This window comes from Protopterus annectens, chromosome 4.part1, assembly GCF_019279795.1.
Source record: "Protopterus annectens isolate FY-2018-M chromosome 4.part1, PAN1.0, whole genome shotgun sequence".
In the NCBI taxonomy this organism is placed as follows: Eukaryota; Metazoa; Chordata; order Ceratodontiformes; family Protopteridae; genus Protopterus; species Protopterus annectens.
Window position 1 is genome coordinate 901,905,817 of NC_056734.1, and position 25,009 is coordinate 901,930,825.

Sequence of the window (25,009 nt, forward strand, 5' to 3'; positions counted from 1 at the left end):
TATATAAGGAGTAATGGAACCTGATTTAATTGTCTGATGAAGTCTTACTATTGAAGTGGATGAAAGCGCATTGTCTTGTTAAAGCGTTTATCTGTGTTTTTTTGTGGATTTTTTACTGAAGATTTGAATAAAGTGCGGTTTCTTGCTGGTGCGCAGTTTCCATTCCTTGTGATCTTACTGGTTCTCCTCCTTCCTATTATCAAGTTGCAAACCAATTTATGGAATTACTGGAAAAGCTCTTCAAAAAGTGGAATCTACAAAATTCATCTACAGATCCTTTGATAATTCAATCAGTCATAGCAATGAGTGCCAGCGTATAGCAATACCCATTACAGCTACCCTGACAACACCTCTTGACATACTGTAAATGACATGGAATATATTAGAAGGGGAACGACTTGGGATTTTAAAGTTTTCTGTCAATGGATCCTAGCAACTTCTCTACATTCAATTTATCTGTGATTTCTGTCTAGAAATAAAACATGTGCCAGGTAATTCAATACCCATAAAAGTAATGTGGCAGATGCAGGTGTGTTTTTCAAATCTGTCCACTCCTGTAGGCTACTTTTCTGGTGGATGGACAATGCGAATCTAAGGTGTTGGATCTTTGCAGCTGGATACTGCAAATACTATGGTATTCAGTTTTGGAAACTTTGCCCAAACTGAACATTCTCTTGGCAGCTGAAGGACCCAGTCAGCCTTCCCTGGCACAAATGGTATTTTTTCTGGATTTTCTCAGGATATTTGAGTATTTCCACTAAAGATAGGACTACTGACCATGAATGGTGTAGCTATAGGTTTACTGGTGTATTTTGAAGAGAAAGTATAAGGTCATTTGGTTTAGCCATTCTCCATTTCAACATCCAAAATATCTGTTAAACATTGGATTTTCTGGGAGAAAATGGGGGAATGGACCATTTCAGCTTGTCAGACAACCTTTGGGGGAGCTGAAGACTGGTTTGACATGATATGTTTTGGCCCACTCTCTTCCCTGGTGACTCAGAATATGAGGATTCAAAATGTTTTATAGCTAGGTAGGGCAGGAAAGGCCTGAATAAATCTAAGATTCTATGGTGGGATAGTGCTGATAAGCCTGCACTGACGGCTAGGCATTTTCCAGATGGGAAGAAATGCATTATATAAAAATGCACTGAAGGAAGCCTATGTCTCTGCCAGTGATGTCTATAGCGATAAAAGCAAACACTGTAAGCTGTAGTACTGAAGTCATTGTGTATGCAACCTGATAAATGTATCACTGTCAGTTGTTTGAAGTACCACTAGTATGGCCATATGTCTGAAAACTACTTTCACTGATCATTGACTGTGCCCCCTCCCCCTGCCATTGGGCAGTCATGGAGTTAGTAGCACAAGTTAGGGTGTGCAGCAAAAAAAAAGCTTTCTTTGCCAATCTTTGAATGTGTTTTCAGTAATATTATTTCACACATTTGAAACTCTAATCACATTCAGAGAATCATAATGAATCCACAATGTACTGGGGATTCAAGAATCTGGATCCAGAAATTCTGGCATCAGTCCTCATGCTTGATGGTTGGATGCCAGGACAACACACATCAGAAATGTTGGCATTGAAAATATCAGTATATGTAGGGAAAATATTGGAAGTGACATGGCCAACATCAGGAAGTATGGAGTTAGATATATAGATGCCAGATGAAAGAAACTCAGTGGAGCTGATATCAAAGTCACTTGGACTGCATGCACTAGAATAAGGGAGAAATGCTGCTGGAAAATATATTCTGCCATGGTAAGCTTAATAGGAGGAACAAGGAAGGACTGCTTAGACTACCCAGTCTGAGAATAAAAAGACTATTGTGTTAGTTTGTTATGCAAGCAATAATACCCGACACAATGTGTGTTAATGTGTAATTAATGCCCACCTAGGGGTGTTATGAGGCCTGACACACAGACGGAGGGCCTCTACACCCCTGGAAGGGGGTTAATTACACATTAACACACACCCTGGAGGGCATTATTGCACATAGAAAATTGACTGCTAGTGGCTATATTTAAAAAATGGACTTCAAATTATTTTTTTTTTATTTCTTTTAATTAATTTTTATAATAGTTTGGACATAAAATCGTCCTGTATTTAATTATTTATTTATAGAACTGTATTGTTGCAATGTATTTCTTTTCTGTTAATAACATTTTACTGGAACATTCTAGATTATGAAAACTGTAATATTTTAATGAGAACAATTACATTTACATGTTTAGTAAGTTTATGAAAAGTATAATATTTTAATGAGAACAATTACATTTACATGTTTAGTAATAGTTTATGAAAAGTATAATATTTTAATGAGAACAATTACATTTATATGTTTACTAATGTAATGTTCATTTGTCTTTGTTTTCTGTAGCATCAAATGTTATAAGTGAATTGAATATGCATGATGTTTGTTTAAAATAAGTTGTTTCTGCTTTCAGATTTTCAGCTTTTTCTTGATTGTTGGTGATTTTGATGATTGTTTTTTGTTCTTGTAGTTGTGTTTCTTCTGTTGATGACCGTATGTTGCTTTATTGTTTTCTGTTTTCATTTGTTGATGTTCAGCACTTTATAATTCTTGCTTCTGACTTGTGTTCAGTTATTGATATTATTTATCTTGGGCACAGTCCTGCTTCTGTGAGGATTTGTATAACAGTCGCTCTTATACTATGGTTGGTACATTTTCTGGAAAGATTTGCTAAGTCACTTATCTGTGGCATCATGTTTCCTAGGTATTTTTTTCCATAGGTTGTCTGGTGTACCAGCATGTATTAAGATCAAGATGGTGTTCTGGTATTTTCTTTAGATGTAAGAATAATGCTGGTGGGTTTTCTGGTAATTTTGAGATGTATTTCGGATATGATGCTACTGGACATAATGGATTGTCTTTTTTTCATAAATTTGGACTCACTATCTTTGTTTACTACATTCAGTTGTTTTTTATGTTTTTTACTTTCTTCATTCATTGTTAGTGTCAAGTATTTTATTCCTGTGGAATTAGATAGTATAGTGAAGCATTCTGGTTTCAACAGTCTTTGTCCTTCTCTCCCTCTTCGTGCCATGTAGAGCTATAAATCAAACCAGACCTCTGTGATAAGACATTGAGGTATGTTTGGCAACAGTGCTTTGCAGTCTCTTATTTTTTGATGTCTTGTTTTGAAATTGTAAGATGATGACTTGAATTATGTTGGTTAACTTTTCATAGTTTTTTTTTATCATTGAGTGTAGTATATTGTTTGCTGTTTTGAATAATAGGTCTGTTAAAACGTTTATCTTTCTGTCATTGTTTGCATTGTTTAAGGCTCTGTTTAATCCAGCTCTTGATATATAGCTCTGCACTGAATATTGTTTGCAGTTGGTTGCTCTTACTTCACCATAGAATAGTTTTATGAGGTCAGCAGGTTTTTGTATGCTGTCAGTCTTTAACTTTATTTCTATGTTTTTGTGTTAAGCCCATTCATATAATGTAGATACTGCCCATTTTGTGTTTTTCTGAGTATTTTCTTATTTACTATAGTGTTCTATTTGATTTAGTTCTTTGTCTGTACTGTTCAGAATCTGTTGATAGATGTAGTGTTAGAAGAGGTTGATGAGGTGGATTGTTGATTGTCTTCATTTTCGTGTTCCTGAGTTGTCAGTATTTGAGGTTGTGGCTTACTTGTTACTTCTGTTTCATTTTTTTTTTTTTTTTTTTTTTTGGTGCTGTTTCTGATGTTTCTTTAGTGTTTTCTGGTGTTTTTTGCATTTTTCTGTTTGATTCGGAGATACTGGTACTATTTATATTTTCTGTAGTTGATTCTTCTTGTGTTTCTTTATAATTTACATTGTCTGTAGTATAGGTTCTTCCTTCGCGGTTTTCTTCTGTATAGGCTGTATATGTTCTTTTATTTCCTTTCTTATAGATATCTTCTAGGAGATTATTTAAGTCAGTTGAATCAAATAGCTGAAATGATATACTAAATGAGTTTGACATTTTTTTCTTTTCCTTGTTTCGTTTATTTTTTCTGTCAGGCTTATCTTCTGTTATAGCTGTTGTGTGGTGTGCTGGTCTGATCTGTGTTGCCAGGTTATGAGGTATTGTGACCATCTATTTTGTTTGGCTGTTTAATATTTTGTATATATAAGTATATGTACATAGAGATTAATGGTGATTTTTTTGTGTGGTACAGTATTAATGTATTTTCCAAGGTATTTGTAGGTGTCACTGTCTATATTTCTTTAGATTGTTTGAATTGGTGTTGGTCTGTGTTAACATGCATACTAATTATTGAGAAAGATTATTGTGGATGTGTATGTGGTGGTGTTATTTAAGGTTAGTTTTCATTATATTAATTAGGGACAAAAGTTCTGAAATAGAGACAAACTTTAAATATTTCTGTTATAGAGTTAGAAAGTTATTTGAATTAGCTTCCATTTCATGAGAGGTGCAATGTTTTTAAATAAATTGGTGATAGTGAGTTTAATTCTCGATGATTTGTTAAAACCAGTAAATTATATTGGGAGCAGCTTTTATAATGGGAGATTGTTTTAAAAATGCAATTGGTTTAGTAGTATGGATTTTGTTATTATTTGTTGGTACATTTATTTATGTTTTTGCTGTTTTGCTGGTGTTTGGTTTTTAAGGTTTATATGGTTGCTTACATGCAGCAGCACTTCTGGAATTTTGACTTTGTTTGTTTTGAATAGTTTAATGTAAGACTTTAACAGAAAAAGTTTATTTACACTCACTAAGTATGAAGGACTTTCAGAGAGCGGAAAAAGAAATAGCGTCCGTTTATTTTTTTTCATTGCAAGTTTCATGGTGATTTAATACACAGATATGAAGCATCTCACTTGTTTTTGAGCAGGCATTACTTGTTCATTAATACTGTGCTGGAGAACGATCATTCTTCAATATGATTTTAATGTCAGAAATTTCCATTTTCTAATATGCATTAGAGCCATTGTTAGATCAACTGTTCATTCTGCAGAGTGGTGTCCCTACTCAGCCTGAAGTACTAACAGGTTCAGGACCAAACAGTTACAAGCACACAACTAAACACATTCATTTAATCAGCCATGACATCAGCTGCAGCTGGTTAAATAAATGTCATTGTTGCACTAACTCCAAATTGACAATTCATCTACTTATATGAAATACAAAAACAAACCCAACTGCAGCAACCAAACGAAACTGTAAAACTGTAAAATTCCCCAAAGTAGGCAGAAGACAGCTCTATATGCAGCTAAATCCAAAAATCTGATGAACCAGCAAGTAATCGTACCAAAAAACTTTATTGCAGAGAAAGAAACTTTTTTGGTATGGTTACTTGGTGGTTCATCAAGTTTTTGGATTTAGCTACATATCAAGCTGTCTTCTGCCTGCTTTGGGGAATTTTACAGTTTTACTTATATGAAATGCTATTCGCACAGCCTTACTGCTTCCACTTGGAGTCAGCTGCTCAAATAGCCCCACCCTAGCTACAATATTGATTTGTTGCAATTAGTACTGGGTCAAAGTGGAGAAAGGCAAAGGACAGAGCAGTATCAGGCCCTGACTAAGCAAGAAATGTCTCAACAACGGTTTCAGTAAATTGAGCAAGTGTAATTGCTGGACTATTAATAATGATGCCAGAAGAAAGGAAGGACTCTTTGACAACAAGTTTAGGACACATTTGTTGTGTAGTACCTAAGTCAAGTGTGGCCAAGACAGCAGTAGTAGTTGAAACGATAAAGGAAAAATCCTTACTGGAGAAAAACATTTTCAACTTCTTTTTATAGGACCAGTAGACATCTAATGCTGTTCTGTTTATTCTGAGGAAATATAAACTAAAGGCAAATCAGTTTGATGTACGAAATGAAAAGAAAATGCTGTTAAAACTAAAAAACTTCTAGGAATACCTACAGTGTACAGCTGCAAACATATGTATTTCTCTTAGACATTAAAGACAAGATGTGAACCTGTCAAGAGGTGCAATGCTACAGCTGTAGGTGTCCAACCAATACAGGGATAAGGATTTCATAAAGAAAAAATGGCCTAGGCCCAATGTAAAAGAAAGCAACAAAGTTTGAAACATGAAAATGATTTTGAAACAATTCACGTTGTCAGACTTCCAATTTATAAAAAAAATATTTTGAGTGAACAGTTCTACAAATATAAATTTCTTGACCAGGATGCATAGTACTGTAGAAATGGGAATACAGTTTATTTTTGTCACCCTCCAGTTGGTCTTCCCTGTGGATCTTATTCTTGCACTCTGTAAGTCCTTTCGTTCTTCTTATAGGGCAAGATGCAAGCCTAAGTCACTCCCCAGATGGGGCAAGACCTTTAGAACCTATTTGTTACCTGCTGGGGAAGGGGACTCTCAATCAGGAAATTAATTTGCCTGGGATGGAAGCATCAAGTGTTAAGGATTGTGACAATCAAGTGTTAAGGATTGTGACAATCTGCAGACCATGCTGAGATGATTCTAATGCCCATCACCTCAAAGACAAAAGCTGTATGACCCACTTGTTTCATGTTCTGGGTGAAAGCCCCATCAGTCAATTTGTTCCCCTGGAAGATGAAAGTCATGTGTTAGAGCAAGAGACAATCTGCAGACCAGGCTGGACTGTTCCTAACTCCAGTAATTGCAAAGGCTGAAAGTCCACCTAACTGTGCAGCTTGGAAAGTGCTTTACATACTCCCACATTCAAACCATCTATCCAGGCTAAAGTACAGCACAGAATCCCCAGCATATGAGCTGGTACCTTTAATACCTCCTATACTCTTGTAAGGGTCAATGGCGCAGTGACCATCCACTGTCTGCCTCTCTTTAGAATGAGTGAGCTGACAATGGTCACTCACCCCTACCATCTTCTCCAGTGTTAGTTCCAGTGCCTATGCCCAATAATTGAACCTGGGGAGTCAGTATAATAGTGAAGGCATTATCCTTCCATACCATGGGGCTACAATGAAGACTTGTTTTATTTGACAAAGTATCCCCCATTTGCTGTTAGGCTGTGTGACCTTAGAACTGGTATATTTTAGTTTAGATGGAAAGGTGGGCAACATCCTTTGAATTTACTCCATTTTAATTTCTTTTGGCTAATTTAAATTTGTAGGATTCACATTATTATAATAAAATCAATGCTACTGATACATTTTAATATATTTTTTCTAACTGGCATACTTGTAAAGTTTGGTAATTTTATTATAAACAATATTTTTCCTTCTAAATTTCTTGTATGCATGACAGACATCATGGCATAGATGTCTACAATATGCCGCATGGACATACATATGGAAATGCCCATGTATGTCTCAGATATACTTATATTTAAGAAATATTTCAGAAATATCTTCGATCTGCTATTATACAAGTAAGTGATTATACTTAAAAGCTTCTCATTCATTTTAAAAGACAGGGTATGATAAATAATCCATATTGCTTTTTGTTTTACTTGTTTTATTTTATTTACTATCTGTTGACCAGATAAGTGGGCTGGTTTACTGAGATCCTTTTCAACAACAACTCAGGCTCAAAGAATATCGCATAAATCAAAATAATAAGCAGTACTGTATAGATGGAAAAACTATGCAACTAGATTGTAAAAAATCTGAATTTTTGATTGCTTCAAAATATTTTATTGTAGTGAGTAACATATAGAAATAGCAGCACATATAAATGTCATAGCAGCATATATAAATGATCATAACTGGAAATACAAATATATTCAGTTCAGCATAACTAAAAGCGCGATTATAATAACTTCTTCTGAACAAGTCCTATATCAAACTTGACTGACTTGCTATCCTGAACACCACATATTATAGGCATTCCCCCTAGGCCTTGTCTTGTTTTGCAGCCTTGCAGGTGCTTGGCGATTTCATTATCTAACATTTTCTTGATTCTTCTCTTGAGAAAGAGACCAGAAAAAGAACAGTCTGTAGCCTTCCCTTGGGAACTGTTATTTTCTCATTTTTAGCCAGCAAGGTTATTCTTTATTTTCTGCTTTTCTAAAATGTATGCATAAATGAAACACAATTTCCAGGCCTAGTTTACCCTTTAGCCTGTCTAATGTCTAATAACTACTTTAAAATGGAAGTCTCTGCTCTAACAGTTGCCCCTGAGATCCCTGATGAAAGTCTACTGGGGCCTACTTTTGTAGTTACCTCACAAATGTATCATGTATGTATGACCAGCTACCGTAATCTGGTTCGAACATATGGGCTTTGCGCTGCCTTCCACTAGAATCTTGACAATACACAATCTACAGAGTGATATTATGATGCTTAATGCTATCAAAATTAATATGACCACTAGAAGGTATTTTAAAACTGTTCCATCCCAACCCTGGAATACGTTTGCAATCCAATCTGTCTATGAGGTGTCACCAGTACTTTGCACCTTAGTCATTATCTCACTCATAATCTGCAGATGTGTCCAAATAGAGTTACTTTTATCTAGTATATAACTACAACATTCCAACCCACAAGTCCCATGATGGAATGCCATACGATTCTTGAGGACCACCATACGCATCATGGTCATTTCCAAAGTGATGTCCTTTATGCTTTCAAAGGTACTATTGGACAATACCTCCAGTAACTTAGCTAACTTGCACAGTTCCCAAATAGCTTTAACAGCTCCGTATGCAGGAAATTTACCTGCTCCAGTTATTACACCATCACCTAGATCTATAGCTTTCAGAGTCTTCAAGTCCAAATTCTGATGTATATGTGATGTATATAAAACCTGCACCTTATCCTGAAAGTAATTTTGCAGGTGTCTTTTTATTTTGTGGTTTCTGAAACTTATTGAACCACGTAGTTCTTTAAAATGTCTTATGGCTGGTATTACATATCCTATATAACACGAGCCATACCAATTTGGTGGTAGCCATTTATAGGCTCTGTTTCCACACACATAATACATGTGCTTTAAGGCATAGTTAGAATGACAACCTTGTTGTTCCAGAAGCAGCATGAAAAAAATGCCATATACAGTTTCAACTTGTTTCTGTGTGGCTTCAGTCAAATTAGACAAAGTATGAACTGTTAATTGTGCATATTTTTCTTCCCCATCTCTAAACACTGTAATGGTAAAATTACCCTGACTATTGCCTATGTTTTCTGCCTTAGGAGTTGGTGCATAATTGAACCATGATTCCTGTCTCTTGTAGCGAATGAACCCTTTTCCTGTTGACCACAGAGTTAAATATTAGCTACTATTAGCATTAATTTTCTCAAATATTGTACTGTTTAGTTTATTCTTTTTTTTATTATGTAACCTGTCTGGCATGATGGCTATTTCCAGAAGAGTAACTGAAACTGGTACAAGAGGAATACCTTTCCCGGCCACTGGCACATGCACACAAATCCAACATTGAGATAAATTGAAAACGTGTATATGTAAACTGAAGCTTAGTAAATGTACTATAAGGTGGATACCAGTCTTCCCATTTTAGCATTTTCCTCTTTGCCCATTGGTGTTCTGGAGAGTTCTGGAGATATAATTGATCCCAAAACTTGATATTATAATGTCACTACCTTGCATGAATACAAACCTGCATTTGCCATATTCACTTGTGTCAACCCTAAAGAAAATATGCCTTGAGAGGTTTGAGACAAATCAATGTACATTCTACTGGCAAGCTGTTTGTCTACTAAAAAGTCTGTAACATTTACAGTATTCCATGCAAACAATGTATTGTTATATCTACTCCATTGATACTCTACTATATCTAAAGAAACATCCAAAAAACTAAATAAGCTGTAAAATATTTATTCTCTGGCACATAAACTGTTTCACAGTTACTTGTCATCTTCATGTGTAGTTCTTCTGCATGTAATCCAGTTGCACTAGATGAATCCCAGACCTTGCAAAGTACACAATCAAGCCAAGCAACAATACCAAGGTGAGCCCTACTCTCTATTGTCCCAAGTCACTGCTGAAGCATTGGAAAGGCCTCCCTACAGTTCCAATGTCCTTTGCTGTACCTTGTACAATTAGGCCTTCCAGCCCTCCCCACACCCATCTCTCATGCAAGGCTGAATAACTGCTGTTGACAGATACCCATTTCAAAAGACTATATTCAAAAAATCCAAAGCAGGCAATATGGTTTGTATTCCGACCTGTAAAGCACAAAAGGCAGTATCATTTTCTTGGATTTACATCTGCACTCTTAACAAGCTTTAATTGATCGATGTGTACAATTTTAAATTCTCTGTCTCTGTGGTTCTTATCACTCCTCTTGACTTGATACACTAGAGGCCCTACCTGTTTGACTATAGTGTATGGTCCTTCCCAATTTGAAGCAAAACAGCCTCCGGACACAAGTCACTTTAACATGACCTGTTGACCTTGTTTTAACTGTACAGTGTCAGCTGGATCTCCTAACATCTTGTACATCCTGCCTGCATAAAATAGACTCATGTTGTTGATGGATTCCTGCAAAGTTTGTAACCAGCAAAATCATATGTCACCATACAATAAGAAGGCTGTAAACCCAGAGATGAGTCAAAAGGAAAATTCAATGGCATTCTTCTTCCTGTCATTAACTCAAAAGGTGAAATTCCTGACTTAGCATTAGGTGGTGCTCTTATTCCCAGCAAAATAGCTGGCAGATACATGACCCAGTTACATCCCTTCTCCATACTAGCTTTAGTATGCCCCCCTTAATGGTCCTATTCATTCTTTCTACTATTCCGTTAGGCATGGAATCTCTGCTGTATTCCTAACAGCTTACACACTTCTTTCATAACCTGACTTGTGAACTGAGTACCATTGTCAGATTCAATGATCTGGGGCCATCCCCAGTGAGAGAAAATGTTATTCCATAATGCAGGTTCTGTAGTTTTTGCTGTCATGTCCTTAGTGGGAATAGCTTCCACCCACTTGGTAAAAGTGTCTACCACTACCAACAAGGATCGGTAACCCCCTTTTGCTGGAGGAAGAGGTCCTGCAAAACCTATCTGTATACTGTACCATGCTCCCTCTGAAACTGGCACTCTCTGCAGCTGAGGTTTTTTCAATGTAGGTTTAGTCTGCAGATATACTATACACTCCTCCTGAATTTCTTTACATAGTTTTTTTTTCAGCTGGGGATTCCAGACCTTATACTTTATGATATGCCAGATTTTCTGAAAGTCTACATGATCTAGTAGCTGATGTCTGGCTGTACTTGATTAGCTGCTTAGCCAATAATTTTGGCATGTAGGGCAAAAGTGCCCCTTGTTCTGTTTTGTACACATACAACCTTACTCCAGGGACTGGACTGCCAACTTCACATTGTGCTTTTTCATCAGCACCCCCCTTGCATGTCTTGGATCTTTGCCAGATCTGCCTCAACTGTTGAGCCCACTTGGCTCACCTCTTTTATAACTTCTACCTTAACCTCCTCCCACTGCACTGGATATAGAGGAATCTCCTACTTGGCAGCTTTTTTGTTGCTGCATTAGCTATGGAATTGCCAATAGTGTGAGATTACTGTCTTTTACTTGATGTGCTTTCACTTTGCAGATGCTCCATTTATTTCTGTTTTTCCACCCTAAGCCACTGTACTTCAGAACTGCTGCATGCTGTAAAGGTTTACCTTTGCTGTCCACAAATCCCCTCCTAGCCCAAATTTCCAAATATATGGTGAGGGCTGTTACCGCATAGGAGCTGTCACTAATAATGTTTAAGTGATTGTCTCAATACTGCTTTATAGTATATAACACAGACTCCATTTCTGCTCATTAGGCTGAGAGATACCCAGGAAGCTTAATCATACGAGTCTCTGGCTGCATAGTATTAGTGTAAACTGCAAATCCTGTATAATGTGTGCCTTCCTCATAAAATCTTGAACCATCCACATGCACACACATGGCCTCTGTATTAAATTGGTCTGAAAAAGATGAATTAGGAACTTTGTCCATCTATTCCTCATAAACATGAGGAATCCCTTCACAAAGCAACTGTTGAGACAAGTAATATTTCTCCCCAATCTCTACTGAAATATTCTTCTGTTCTAATGCTATAATCCACTTAGATAATGTGGCTTGATTCACAGCTCTGTATCTGTCTCAGTACAATAGGGTCTTGACTGTAGGTGTGGTGTTTTCACTATTGTTGGAGAGAACTGCGTCATAAATTCTGACTGTTGAATTCCCCAATATATAGCTAACAAAGCCTTTATACAAAGGTGATAACCTTTCTTCACTGATGTCAACATTCCGCTGAAAAATGTAATAGCTCTTAGCCTGGTCTGAATGCCCTGCTGTAAGCTATATGGGTATCTCTGTAGCAGGACTGCAGAAATGCTGTCATTCCCTGCTTCTGCTTGCAAATAAAAAGGATATTCTGCTGCTGGTATAATTAATTTAGTAACTACTGCCAGCTTTTGCTTTAGTGTCTCCACTGCCCTCTTTCCCTCTTCTGACCATACCAAAATGGTAGTACTGGGCACCTGACATTAGTCATTTTATACAATGGGTCTGCCAAGACTGCATAATCTTCTATGAATTCCCTATTATAATTCATGATTCCTAAAAACTTTAGTAAATCCTGAATGGTGGTAAGTAAGGGCATGCTCAAGATAGATTGCACCCTTTCCCTGCATGGGGACCAAACCTGGGGCTGTACAGTTACCCCCAAGAATTTAACCTTCTGTTGCTTTAACCACATTTTGCTGGCATTGACTTGGAACCCAGCTTTGTGTTAAGCCAGTAAGACATCACATAGTATCTGCAAATGCTCCTCATCTGTTTCTGTCTGTATCAGGATATCATCAATATATTGAAACACTTTATTGTCATAATTTAATGGCTTCAGTGCCCATGCCAATGTCTGATGAAACAGCACTGGAGAATTTACAAACCCCATTGGTAGGTGTGTTATTAAATACGTGTATTCTCAAAAGTAAAAGCAAACTGTTTCTGTGAAGATTCAGCTAGAGGTATAGCAAAACATCCATTTGCAAAATCAATAACTGTAAAGCATTTACTCTGTGGATTTAATGTGTCAGCCATTTCAGGTGTACCAGACACAACAGGTGCTGATGGAGTTGTGAACTTATTTATTAGCCTCAAATCTAATTGCAATCTATAACTACCATCCTTCTTCTAAGATAGACATACGATTTTAGAACAAGTCAATCATTGTAATAACATTCGATTATAAGCATACTTGTACATTATTTCCAATTAGTTATGCATGTATTACTGCTACTGCTCAGTGGTAAGTTAGATTAACCATTGTTCTTTTAGCACTTGCACATTGCTAAGAGGATTACAAAGTGTTATTTTGAAATCATTCGATACAGATCGTGTTTTAAAAACTTTAGGAAGATGGTACCATATGGTAGATTCTAGCTATGAAAATGCTTTTACCCCTTTATAACTTTTTTTTTTTGGTGGGAGGGACTAATGAGAATAATAACTCCATATTGGCTTTTTTTAAGGAATAGGTTTGTTCCTTAATTAGCAACTTAGATTGTAATGGAGGAGAGTGACCTAGTTTTAACACTTTGAGTAGTACGTATGAAAGAAGCCCTATGTATAACAGATAGCCAGTGGTGTTTGTTAATGAGGTTGCAATGATGCATGTGGAAGTATGCTAATAATGCAGATCTGAAAATGTTATTTTAGCAGACTGAATCCTTTGAGTATTGTAGAATGAGTAAAGAGTTAGTAAGGCTAATCCATATTCAAGTTAAGGTAGTACTACATTTTTAGCAGGAGCTAATCTGGCTAATGGAATAAAAGTGATGAGAGATTTTGAAACTAAACTGGAGTAGAGATAGTACATCAATAGTAACATTTTCTTATTAGTTGAAAATGTGAGAGACTGATGAAGTGTTAGGCCTAACTGTTTGCATTCAGGGATATTATGGCTAATCTTTCCTATTGTGTACTTAAGTAAATGCCAGGTAAGGTGGATTCTTTTTGAGATGAAACAAATATCATTGCATTTTTCTTTAGATGGATTAAGGAGAAGTTTATTGGTATCAGACTGCAGAATGTAATGAAACTTGTCTGAAGTTGTGATTGTGGGGAGGAAAGTGATTTGTTTGGCTTCTAGAATTAATATATCATCTAAATATAAACTGAAATCATGTGCTGGTAGGTCTTCAGTTATATCATTGATGAATAGAGAGAAAAGAAAAGGTCCTAGATCTGAGACTAGCATTTTGTAAGCATTGATTGCCTGCATAAATGTGAACGGATCTTTCTGTAAGATAATTTTAAAACCATTTTCTCTCTCTCTCTGTGTCTCTCCAAAGCTATGCCGTTTGAGATTTCGCAATAATATTTTGAGTATGACAGCCTCAATGCATGAGTCATGTCAACAACACTCCCAGGTGAAACTTGTCCATCATTCATATTGCACGAAATACTATTGATAGAAGAAATTAAGCATTACAAAATACATGCTGGCAATCTAAATGTAGGCCATAGCTATGAATATGTTCAAGTTATCGAATATATAATAGTTTGTCAAAGATTTTAGTAATGGGTAGAGGTTAGAGATGGGGTAGTAGTTTTTGAAGTCTTTCTGAAGAGGGGACTTTTGAGGGGTGAAAATAACAAGGTGCTTAAAGGGAGATGGTGCAGTAATGGAGGAGAGTGAGATCAAGAAAATGTGGGTTCGTGGCTTGGCAATGAACACAGCTGTTTTGTCAAGGAAGGTTGGCTGAAGAGGAGTTCAAGTTTTGCAAGAAGTTTTTGGTTTTGTTGGGAGAGTGATTTCAGAGAAGTAGAATGTGGCAGCCCATTCAGCTAAAGGGTAGAACAGAATGTTGGAGTTATCATTTACTACTGGTGATGGTGGGTTGTGGGAGTTACATTTATCTGTGATTTGTTGGCTTGATTATTTCAGAAAGGATTTATGTATAGCCTTTTGTAAAGCTATATTTTTAGTGGTTAAGGCATCCACAAAAGAGGAAGAGCTGGTAATGTGCCTTATAAAATGCTTCATTCCAGAAAACTTGGATTTTCTGGTTTGTATTCCTGTTTTAAATGCAGGTATTGGGCTTTGGCACAGTTTGTTATTAATCTGGTTGCCTTTCTAAGAGTGTGGCATGTTTGGTGCAGTCGCTGAACAGATGGATTTTGTTTCCAAGATTTCCAGGCATTTTACTCAGGAAATGATCTGCCAAAGTCCAAGTCGAGATAAACAGAGAGTGATTACTAAAATTGTTAGGGAGGATGTGAATGATAATACATCTGTCCTTAAGATTAGTAATTTTGATGCCAAGAGTGAAGACATTGTTAGTTAAAGGGTTGGGTTTGGTGAGGGTTTTAATTAGTTGTTCTAGATCATATTGAGGAGGCATTTATTTGGGAGTCAGGGCCAAAGGTATTAATAGTGAAGTCTCCTGGAATGACGGTATTTTTGGGAAAGCCATTTGGAATGATTTCCAGAATAGTTTTTTGAATGATACTTGTTGAAGATGGATGGGGAATATATACAGAAGTATAAAATAAAAATCCCTAATGTTAGACAGCAAGGAAATCAGTCTGGAACTTTGTCAGTGGATATGTTGCTGTTACTAGAGATTTCAAGTGAGTAGTTTTGTTTGCATAACTGTTTGAAAAGTCGGGACTTGGATTGTGGAGTCCCATAATGAAGAAACTAAATGGCTGAAAATCAAAACTTATACTAAGTCCTAGATTGCCATTTATTGGAATATTCCATTTTATTTGAGATATGAAGGTCTCAGAGTTGGTATATACAAGTCAGAGGTGCGTTTGAGGGTTTTGCCCTAGGGGTGCAAGTTGATCCCTGCAAGAAAGAAGTTTAAAAAAGAACAGTGATGTTTGATGTTCATGTTTCTCTAGCATTTTCAATCTTTTTTGGGGTGGCAAGACTCCTGTCATTTCAATTGGGAACCTTTTGTTTCACTAGAAAGATTACTCCACCCCCTTTGCATCAGCTTGGTCTATGATCAGAAAGCAGTACATATTTGATTAGTATGAAGTCGAAGACAGAAATTGTTCTTCATCTAGGTTTGTGATGTGACAACAATGCAACATTGATCTTTGGCCAGCCATGTTTTAATAAGTTGTCTATTTATTACTAATACTGCATGAGCTGAGACAGTCAGTTTTAAGGTATTTTGGTTTATTCTGCTGAGGGTCTATATTGGAATGAATGTTGCCTGGATTATTCATTTTTAGTGCGAAATGATAAACGTTTAGTAAATATTTTTAAGTAGTTGCTGGTTAAGGAAGTTTTTTTGTAACAGGCAGGATTAAATAATGTCTTCATGAGGAATAAATGAGTAAGTTTATGGTGAAGTTAAGGTCGATTTATTTTCCGTTGTGGAAGTTTTAGCCTTCCTATGTACTCTAAGAAAGCATTTTTGAGATGTATGATCCGCTGTGGTGACCCCTAACTGAGAAAAGCCAAAAGAAGAAGAAGAAGAAGAAGAAGAAGATGGTGGGATATTATTAGTGCACCATAAAATGCTAATGAGAAAAGTTGTTGTTAGACATGATAAGACAATGATTCTAAAGTAAGCCATATTTATAGCGAAATGTGTCGGATGCAATATGCAAAGTAAGCTAGGGGTGAATAAGGTAGGAAAAATAATGATTTGGTTAAGAGTTAAGTTCAACTAGGCTGATAAGAGGGCTATAAGCAAAAGTATTCAGCTTAGGCTTCATACAGATACATAAAGAGATATGTGTACGACAGTAGTGCTTAACTACTACACAGGCTGTGATGGGAGTAAAATGCCCATGAATGCTGTCCAGCTGCCACTTAGGCTGTACAGACAGATATAAATATGGACATTGATATGGATATTGTACAGATGCTGCCTAGGCTAAAAGTCTGGAAAGGATTAACATGTTGTTATGTACTTGTCTTCTAGATAGAGAATATGGAAAGCTGAATTAGTATAGTGTATAACTGCCACTGAGGCTGTGGAGAGAGTAGGTTAGTAATGTTTGTTGCCTGTTTGCCACCTAAACAAAATGGAAAAATATTAGCAAGGATGTTTGATATTTACTATTGGAGTAGTTTATGTCCTAAATGTAGATGGTTGTAGTTGTGTGGGTCATTTATAGGACATTAAAGCGATGCAAACTATTTATAAAAATAATAGTGTGTGTGTGTGTGTGTGTGTGTGTGTGTGTGTGTGTGTGTGTGTGTGTGTGTGGTTTAATATGGCTAGTGGTTAGGGCTGGTATGGTGAGGGGTCAGGGTGAGTTTGCTAGCTCTTTGAGGGACTGGGGTGGGAGTTGCCAGCTCACATGACAGGACATGGTATGGTGAGTTTAGTATAAAGGAACTTATATGGGTTGTGTGGGTGAGAATGGGTGTAAGGTTGAAAGTGAGCCTGACTCTGCACAACTGAGCAGAGCAGGGCTAACCCCCCCCCCCCCATCAGTTAGGCAACAAAAACAATCTTTGAGTATGGGAACAATCTATCTAATTTAATTAACAAGAAATGCCTAACTTAGAATATTCAGCATGCAATGCTCTAAACGTTTTTTGCAATGTATCCCACACTCCTCAAACAAAACAAAAAAAAAAAAAAAAAAAAAACACCAATAGAATCTGAAAAACAAAATACAATTCACTAGTTAAGGGCTGATTGTCAAACTTACAGGGCAAACTGATCTGACAAGTATTTAGATGTTGGATATTCGACTATCAGCCAGCAGTCAGAAATAAAAATTGGTGACATCACACAATGCTTCTAATGTGTTTCTTTATCCAAACAGCCTTTTACCAAAAAGAAATGAACAATTAGATCAGTTCTTTCTAACCTTCTTTTGTTTTTGACAGTCTTTTTAAATGAATCCTTTACATTGTAAATTAACAACCATGCTGTTGATGACTAGTCATCTCTGCTGTACGTGCTGCACACTAGGCTCTGTGATTATATGACATTTTAACAATGTTTTCAGCCAATGAAATTGAAGCATTTTAGAAGTCTTTAAAGGAATGAGACAGATTGTTATACCTTTAGTTGTGCACTCATAAAATACCAGATTTGTACACACAGTGTTGCAGAATCAGAGTGACTCAAGCTTTGATGCAAACATGTTAGGATTACAGCTATGCATGCATTCACCTTATCTCCTGTTCTTGTAATATGGTACTGATATCTACTAACTATAAAAGTAACTACTTGTGTCAGCTCCCACTGATGCCATGACAAGATACACACCACTGCATACCTTTCCACGAGGTAAGTGCCATGAGGATATTGACATTCCTGTTGCACAGGAAAGTCAAAGCAGGGTGTGATTGGTTGATGCACTCAGGAGAGCGAGCGCATGTGTATATATGTGTGTGTGTGTGTGTGTGTGTGTGTGTGTGTGTGTGTGTGTGTGTGTATGTCTGTGTGCACCCTATCAGAATTTCTGTGACCCCTCAGATGATAGATCTGAGCAGCTGTTTTAGCTGAGACCAAACAAGAGTAATCAGGTCAGTTTGAGTGCAGCTGGCAATTACATATCTTGAAGTATAAGTATCTGTCCAGGAATCAAAATATTTCATAATACTGAAACTAAAGATGTCTTTAATTTATTTAATTGTAAATTATACTTAAGAAACTGTAAACATTTTACTTTGTCTCTATTTGTTTTAGGTAAATAAAGAACAACTCAGAGATGAACACACACTTTTTGGGAGACAGCAAGAAGATTGAGAACTGCGAAGCTGTATCATAATTCCAGTGCTGTCACACAGCTGTCCTTGTTGACATGTTGCATACACTTTTGGGGAGAAAGCACTTTGACAAGCTTAGGTTGCACACTTCTAATATTTACTTGCAAAACAAATATGCATTTATCTTATTCTGTTCTATACGCTGGATGGGATTAGCCCTCACTTTTTTGTTCTACTTCCTAAAATTTCTTTGCTCTACATTCTTAAAACTAAATATTACTTTAAATAGTTGCACAAAGTGCAAATTAATGCAGCTTGAACAATTCCACTATGAAAGGTCAAATCACTAAGCTCAAATGGTGAAAAACTCCACAATGATGAAAAATAAATGTTTAAATGTCTTTGCAAGTAGCCTCTATCCAATACATCCCCATGTGGGGGCAAGCCCTCCACCCCTCTGACCTAATATATGCAAACTTCACAGTCACTTATACATGTAGAATGAGGATATCACCCAAAATGAAGGAATGACTGTTGGTGTACATAGAAACCACATCAGCACTGATTTCCTCTAGAATACAATTATCTGCATGTTGTATTTTGGGGATTTGTGGCACAAGGTTTATTCTTGGGGAATTTCATCTAGGAGGAACATTAGATATACCACTTGAAAATATTAATTTCTAAATCCAATGAAGAATATTGATTGCTTAAGCTTAAAATGTTCTAAAACTCCTTTTTTTATAATATGTATACATATATATATATATATATATATATATATATATATATATATACCTTGACAGGTCATTGATATTCAAAAACGTGCATGCTGATTAGACAGACAAGTGTTCCTATTGTAAACTGAGCATATACAAACATAAAAAAACCCAGCCATTAAAGTACCATTAAATGGCCAGACTTTCTTTTGGAATATAATATGGAGGGCACAGCAAAATACAGGAAAAATCAGGTACTTCTGCAAAAATAAAGAAACAGAAAAGTACCTGATTTTCCTTGCATTTCTGCACTGTCTGTCCTTAAATCTGGGCAGACTGTGTCATATCTCTCAACTGTCCAGATCTTCACAGAATGTCCTTTTTTGCCTCATATTATTGGTCCTTTTTCATATTCAATTCATTAAATAATAACAGGAAAATTTAAGATACATACTTGGGTATGCATGCACAGTACTTCAGAAAATGTAGAAGAATGGGAAACAAAATGGAGGAACACTTTGGTGCCATTATACAAATTTAAGAACGTTAATCAAGTGCTTTCTCAAATAATATCATTGTGTAATAGTAATAACCCATGAGTGGGTGTGGGTATATCAGGATTTACACACAATTGGCTTTGCTTAATCATTTGCGCTTCACCCCTTTGATCAAACCGCACCAACTATGGGTAAATCCTGATATACCCACACCCACTCATGGGTTATTGCGTAATAGTTCCATATCATTCCATTGTTCTGGACCCATGCTCCATAGCTGTTAATTTATTTCAAATTGCTCAAGTACTACTCTGCAAAATGTCTCTTGATGAGAGGTGTGGTATGTACCTACAAATACTAATATCACTCAGTAAATATTAGGTACTGCATATAATAAATCATGCTGCTGCTGAGGGGAGGACTCTAGAATCAATTAACTTGTGTAATTTGGTAGGACAGTGACATACAGTTTAAATGTTATATAAGGGAATATCTGTGTCACCACAGTGCAATTACTAACAGTGTAAGTCACGTGTCAAGAAATATTTAGCATGCGTAACTAATCCAAAACAGAAAATCAAAACAATAGAATCTGGATAAAAGTAATTTTCATATCATTTGAATTAAATTTCATGTAGAGACTTCATTAGAGTACTTTAATGTCATAGCATTAAAGTCACTCCAAGCAAGTGCAAAGGTACATCATAAAAAAAAAAAAAAAAACAGATACAACATGTCATATCCTCCCATATAATTAGAATGGCAATTTCCCATTTAGTTCAGTTTTATATATTTTTTTATGGCTTAATAGTAAATCTATTATTCAGGCCAGATGTATAATGTGTACGCAGACCATCCTTTCACTTGGATAGTTTAAGAAGATGCCTGCAATTCAAGTCAAATATTCTCAAGTTTATAACACTTTTGTATCATCAAATAATTTGTGAAATACTAGTTAATGTAACTCTTCACGTTTCAGTAATACAGTTTTAAAGAAAAAAAATGAATTCAAAGTATTGGTTTTGAGAAACAGGCATATGCCTGTTATCATGACATTTTCTGTTTACAGAGTGAAGCATTTATATCATGATATATAGTATATAATGTTTTCAGTTTAAAACTGAGCAAGCAAATATGGCTTTATGATAATCTTCTTTGCATTTCATAATATGCAGTTTTGCGATCATGTGCATTACAATCTTTTTCTAATTTAACCTTCCACATAGGATCATAGGATCATAGGAGGTTACTAGGCTAATGGCCCTAGATCCTTTTTCAGCCTAGCTACTTATGCCACAATTTTCCAAATTATTGATGCCTATGGGCTAGAATGGTTTTGATATATGCCTGTGACTTAGGGCATCTAAAAACTGAGCTTCAGAGACAAGCCAGGGGTGAATTTGCGATTTCACATCCATTGGCCCAAACTGCATTTGAATAGGCTTAGGGAAGAGCTCTGCTTCACATGAACGGGGAACATGAGGATTTAGAGTATCAGTCCCTGTTGTACAGGAACTACAGTTTCAACTTTAACTTTTACACCAACTGCCAGATGGGTGGGTGTCAAATATGTACCCCCCCCCCGTGCAGTGCAGCTCTTCTTGTCATTCTCTGCAGTATCCCATGACCACAGACCTGCATCACGGACTGCAGCTGGCGTCCTAATGCAGTCAACAGAATGATAGAGGCTGCAATGACAAAGAGAGTCAGAAATAAAAGCTTGGAGAAATAAGGCATTGTCTTCTGACACCTACCAATTCAGCATGATGTTCGATGTTCAAGGTATGCTAAGCCTTTGAGATCAGATGCCCTCATGTACATGATCCTCTAAAGGCAGCTGATGCATAACTAATTATGCAGACAACTCAGCATCACAGCCAGTCTGCTTAAAGCTTCCCATTTCGTATTGCATGTTCTCCCCTCATATAATCATCCAAAACCAGTCAAAGCCTTGTAGCCTGTGAGGGTTTTTAATGATCCATTATGTCTTTTCCTGTGCCAGGACTGTGTCTAAAAAAGTCCTCTTAAGTTTTACACTGTAAACAGACAAATATACAGATATATGTGCATACATATATTCGTACATGCATACATAAATTAATATAGATAAATAAATTGAGCCTGCCAGTGTTGCTTGTCCTACACTTACCCACCAACCAGTCAAGACAACACCCAGATGATTAACTAAATTTAGGCTGCCAAAACAATAGTCACCAGAACTTCAAGAAAACTACTGCATTTATTTTATTAAGAATTTGTGAGAACAGTGTCATTCAAGCAACTTTTCTCTGAAAATATAATATTATCCTTCTTTCTCCTTTGTTTGCTTTATCCTTCAATATTCATTTTCTGCCCTTTTCTATATTTTCCCAAGGATTTTGACAAGTGGGATATACTATATAGGAGCGGTCAACTAATTCATTTTAGCTTCATGTTTCAGGCAAACCACAATAGGCCTTCCAAAAATAAAGCAAAATGTACTGCTGATTGTTTGCATACATCCTGTACTGTCACATAATTTTATTAGGAACTAAATCATACTGAAGTGTTAAATGGGAATTCTTATACTCTTTCATTAAATTTTAGAATGCATTAACTTTGTTATGGCCATTTTTTCTAAGTTCTAACCTTTGTCAGAGAAGACAATATATAATATAATTTTAAAGTCATTCCAGCATGAACATGGTGTATGGATAACTCTTGCTCAGTTAAGACATATTAGCCAAAACTCCAGTCATTTAGCCAAATATTAAATCTGGCAGATGGATCCTACAGCTGCAGTCCTATCCTATATTTAATCTCATTGGCTTTGACATACCAAAATTCAACATTAATAAAGTTGCTGTTTTATTTTGTCCCTTAGGTTTGTTGTTATGTGGGTTTATACTATACCTGTGTGCAAATGCTAAGAATTTAGTAGTCTGGCAGCCAGATCTACTTATCTGAAAATTGTAGTATAATAGTAATTTTACAGTTCCTTATGCATGCCTATATGCACAAAAGATATATATATATATATATATATATATATATATATATATATATATATATATATATATATATTTGGGTCTATATCATTAGTTCGAATGCACAAGTGCACAAATGCTGAAACATTGAACTGGGAAGTTCGAAGTGTAAAAATAGCGAAGCCATAGAACATCAAATTCTTTCCCAGGGAAAGAATTTTGTGGGCCGATTCTGTGGCTTTGCTATGTCTTCCACTGTGGTGCGATCTCGGAGTTGGTATATTTAAGTAGGAGGGTATGGGGGGGGGTGAATCCCCCCACATTAGCAACAGTATGTAGTGTTCGTGTGTTTTTACATTTTGTACCGGAACAGTGATTTGTTTCCCTTGGAAAAAAAAAAACGCTGTTCTGAGTGTTTGAAGTTTTTAGATTTTGAACTTCCAAGTTCGATATTTACATAGTCGAACTTATGACAGTTCAACTATGTGATATAGACCCATATATATATATATATATATATATATATATATATATATATATATAAGTGTTGAATGCTCAAAAGAGTAAATAAAAAAAAAGAACAACCATTTTAGAGTAAATCTAAAATGATGAAAAACTACACAGATGAAAGCTAATGCACTGCCACACTAACTCCAAGACTGCAAAACAGTAGGGTAAGGGCAAATTCCCTACCCTACTGCACCATGACCAAATGCTGCCTGGAAAACCTCCTTGGAAAAGAAAGGTTGCTCATATGAGTGTTCACTTTCTTCTTTTTACATCACTGAAAAGCATTTGATTATACAACTGTACACTCTGCTGGATTACAGCCTTATAGTTGTATGTCTTAAGCACACACACACACACACACACACACACACACACACACACACACACACACACACACACACACACACACACTCTCACACACACACACACACACACACACACACACACACACACACACACACACACACACGCACACACACACACACACACTGCATTTTGTTGCATAACTGTGTCCAAAATCTCAAAAACTTAAAAAAAATAACTTTGTCATAATCAGGACTGCATTATAATATAGGCATCAAAAGTTAGAGCACTATTTGGAGGAAATCAGGCCTGTCTGTTCACACTGCACCTCTTGTGTTTATACATTCTAAATTTGCAGACAGTGAAACTTTGACATTCTTCCTATGCTTATGTTTAGCATGCATGAATTATGTAAGTTATGTACTAAACAGCATTACAGGGTGCAATGAAGCATAGTTCAGAAACGGTGGTCTGGAACAGAATTTCCTTGTTCACTGAATTCATTGTTGTTAATTGTCTTCTACCTGATCCAGCCCTGTCTAAGAAAGTTGTACTTCATCAGGGCTATAATCAAGGTACTAGCAAGTAGTGCCAGTGGGAGTATACGCTGTAGCGTTTAGGGTCTTTTAAAAATCATTTTTATTACGTATCCCAGCACTATAGACCACGGTGTTTGGAGTAACTGGGGAAAATAAGTAAACAAATAAATAAATAAAGCATAATCTATATCTGGGATGTGACTTTTTGTGACTTCTCAAGTTTTGCTCTTATTGCCATTCAGATTTCTGAAATGATTTTGTTGTAAGTTCCTTGGACTAAACTTTATAAAGCACAGCTGTTGCAACATATCATCAGTAGCGTACTAAGGTGGTGTTTTATGCTGCCCTCTTTTTATCTGTTCTGAGAAGCATACCTCATCAATGACTCTGGTGGAGGATCTCCTGGAATGTGCTATTTTATAGTTATCAAACCCTCCACATGACCTAGGATACGCATTTTTAATATCTGAATAAGCTTTGCAGTACAGCTTGTTAGCTTGAAATGCTTCAGAAGGATACTGTATATTTCTGAGGTGAGGTTTAAGGCTGATAGATTGAGGCCCATGAAAGGGATTAATGCATCTCTAAGTTAATTTGCTCAGGTGGGTGCGACTTTATGTTTTTTTGACTAGTATATACACACATTTTACTGTGCTTGACCACCCCATTAATCCTTTAATTCCCATATTCAGCTGGCTTAAATCATACCATATCACTGGGGAGGGGAAGCAATGCAAGTGTTTGTCTAAGCTGACATTGTTTGGAGCTGCAATATGTGGTAGTCACAACTACTATTTTGCAGCAATATGCTTTTTCTTTTTTCTAATATGCTACTCACCACTCATCTTGGTACACAGTAAGCACTGCACAGTGCTTGCTATGCCATCACAGAAGTA

At 36.3% G+C, this 25,009-nt stretch overlaps 1 protein-coding gene across 1 annotated transcript in view; it reads left to right on the forward strand.

Annotated features, from left to right (window-relative positions):
* Positions 1-22,387, forward strand: part of LOC122801335 (integumentary mucin C.1-like) — a 742,183-nt gene extending 719,796 nt beyond the window's left edge. The window contains exon 12 of the mRNA XM_044070874.1: positions 18,560-22,387. Within this exon, the coding sequence (XP_043926809.1) occupies positions 18,560-18,567 (8 nt within the window). The 3' untranslated portion in view covers positions 18,568-22,387. The remainder of the gene's footprint in view (positions 1-18,559) is intronic.
* Positions 22,388-25,009: the final 2,622 nt, after the last annotated feature.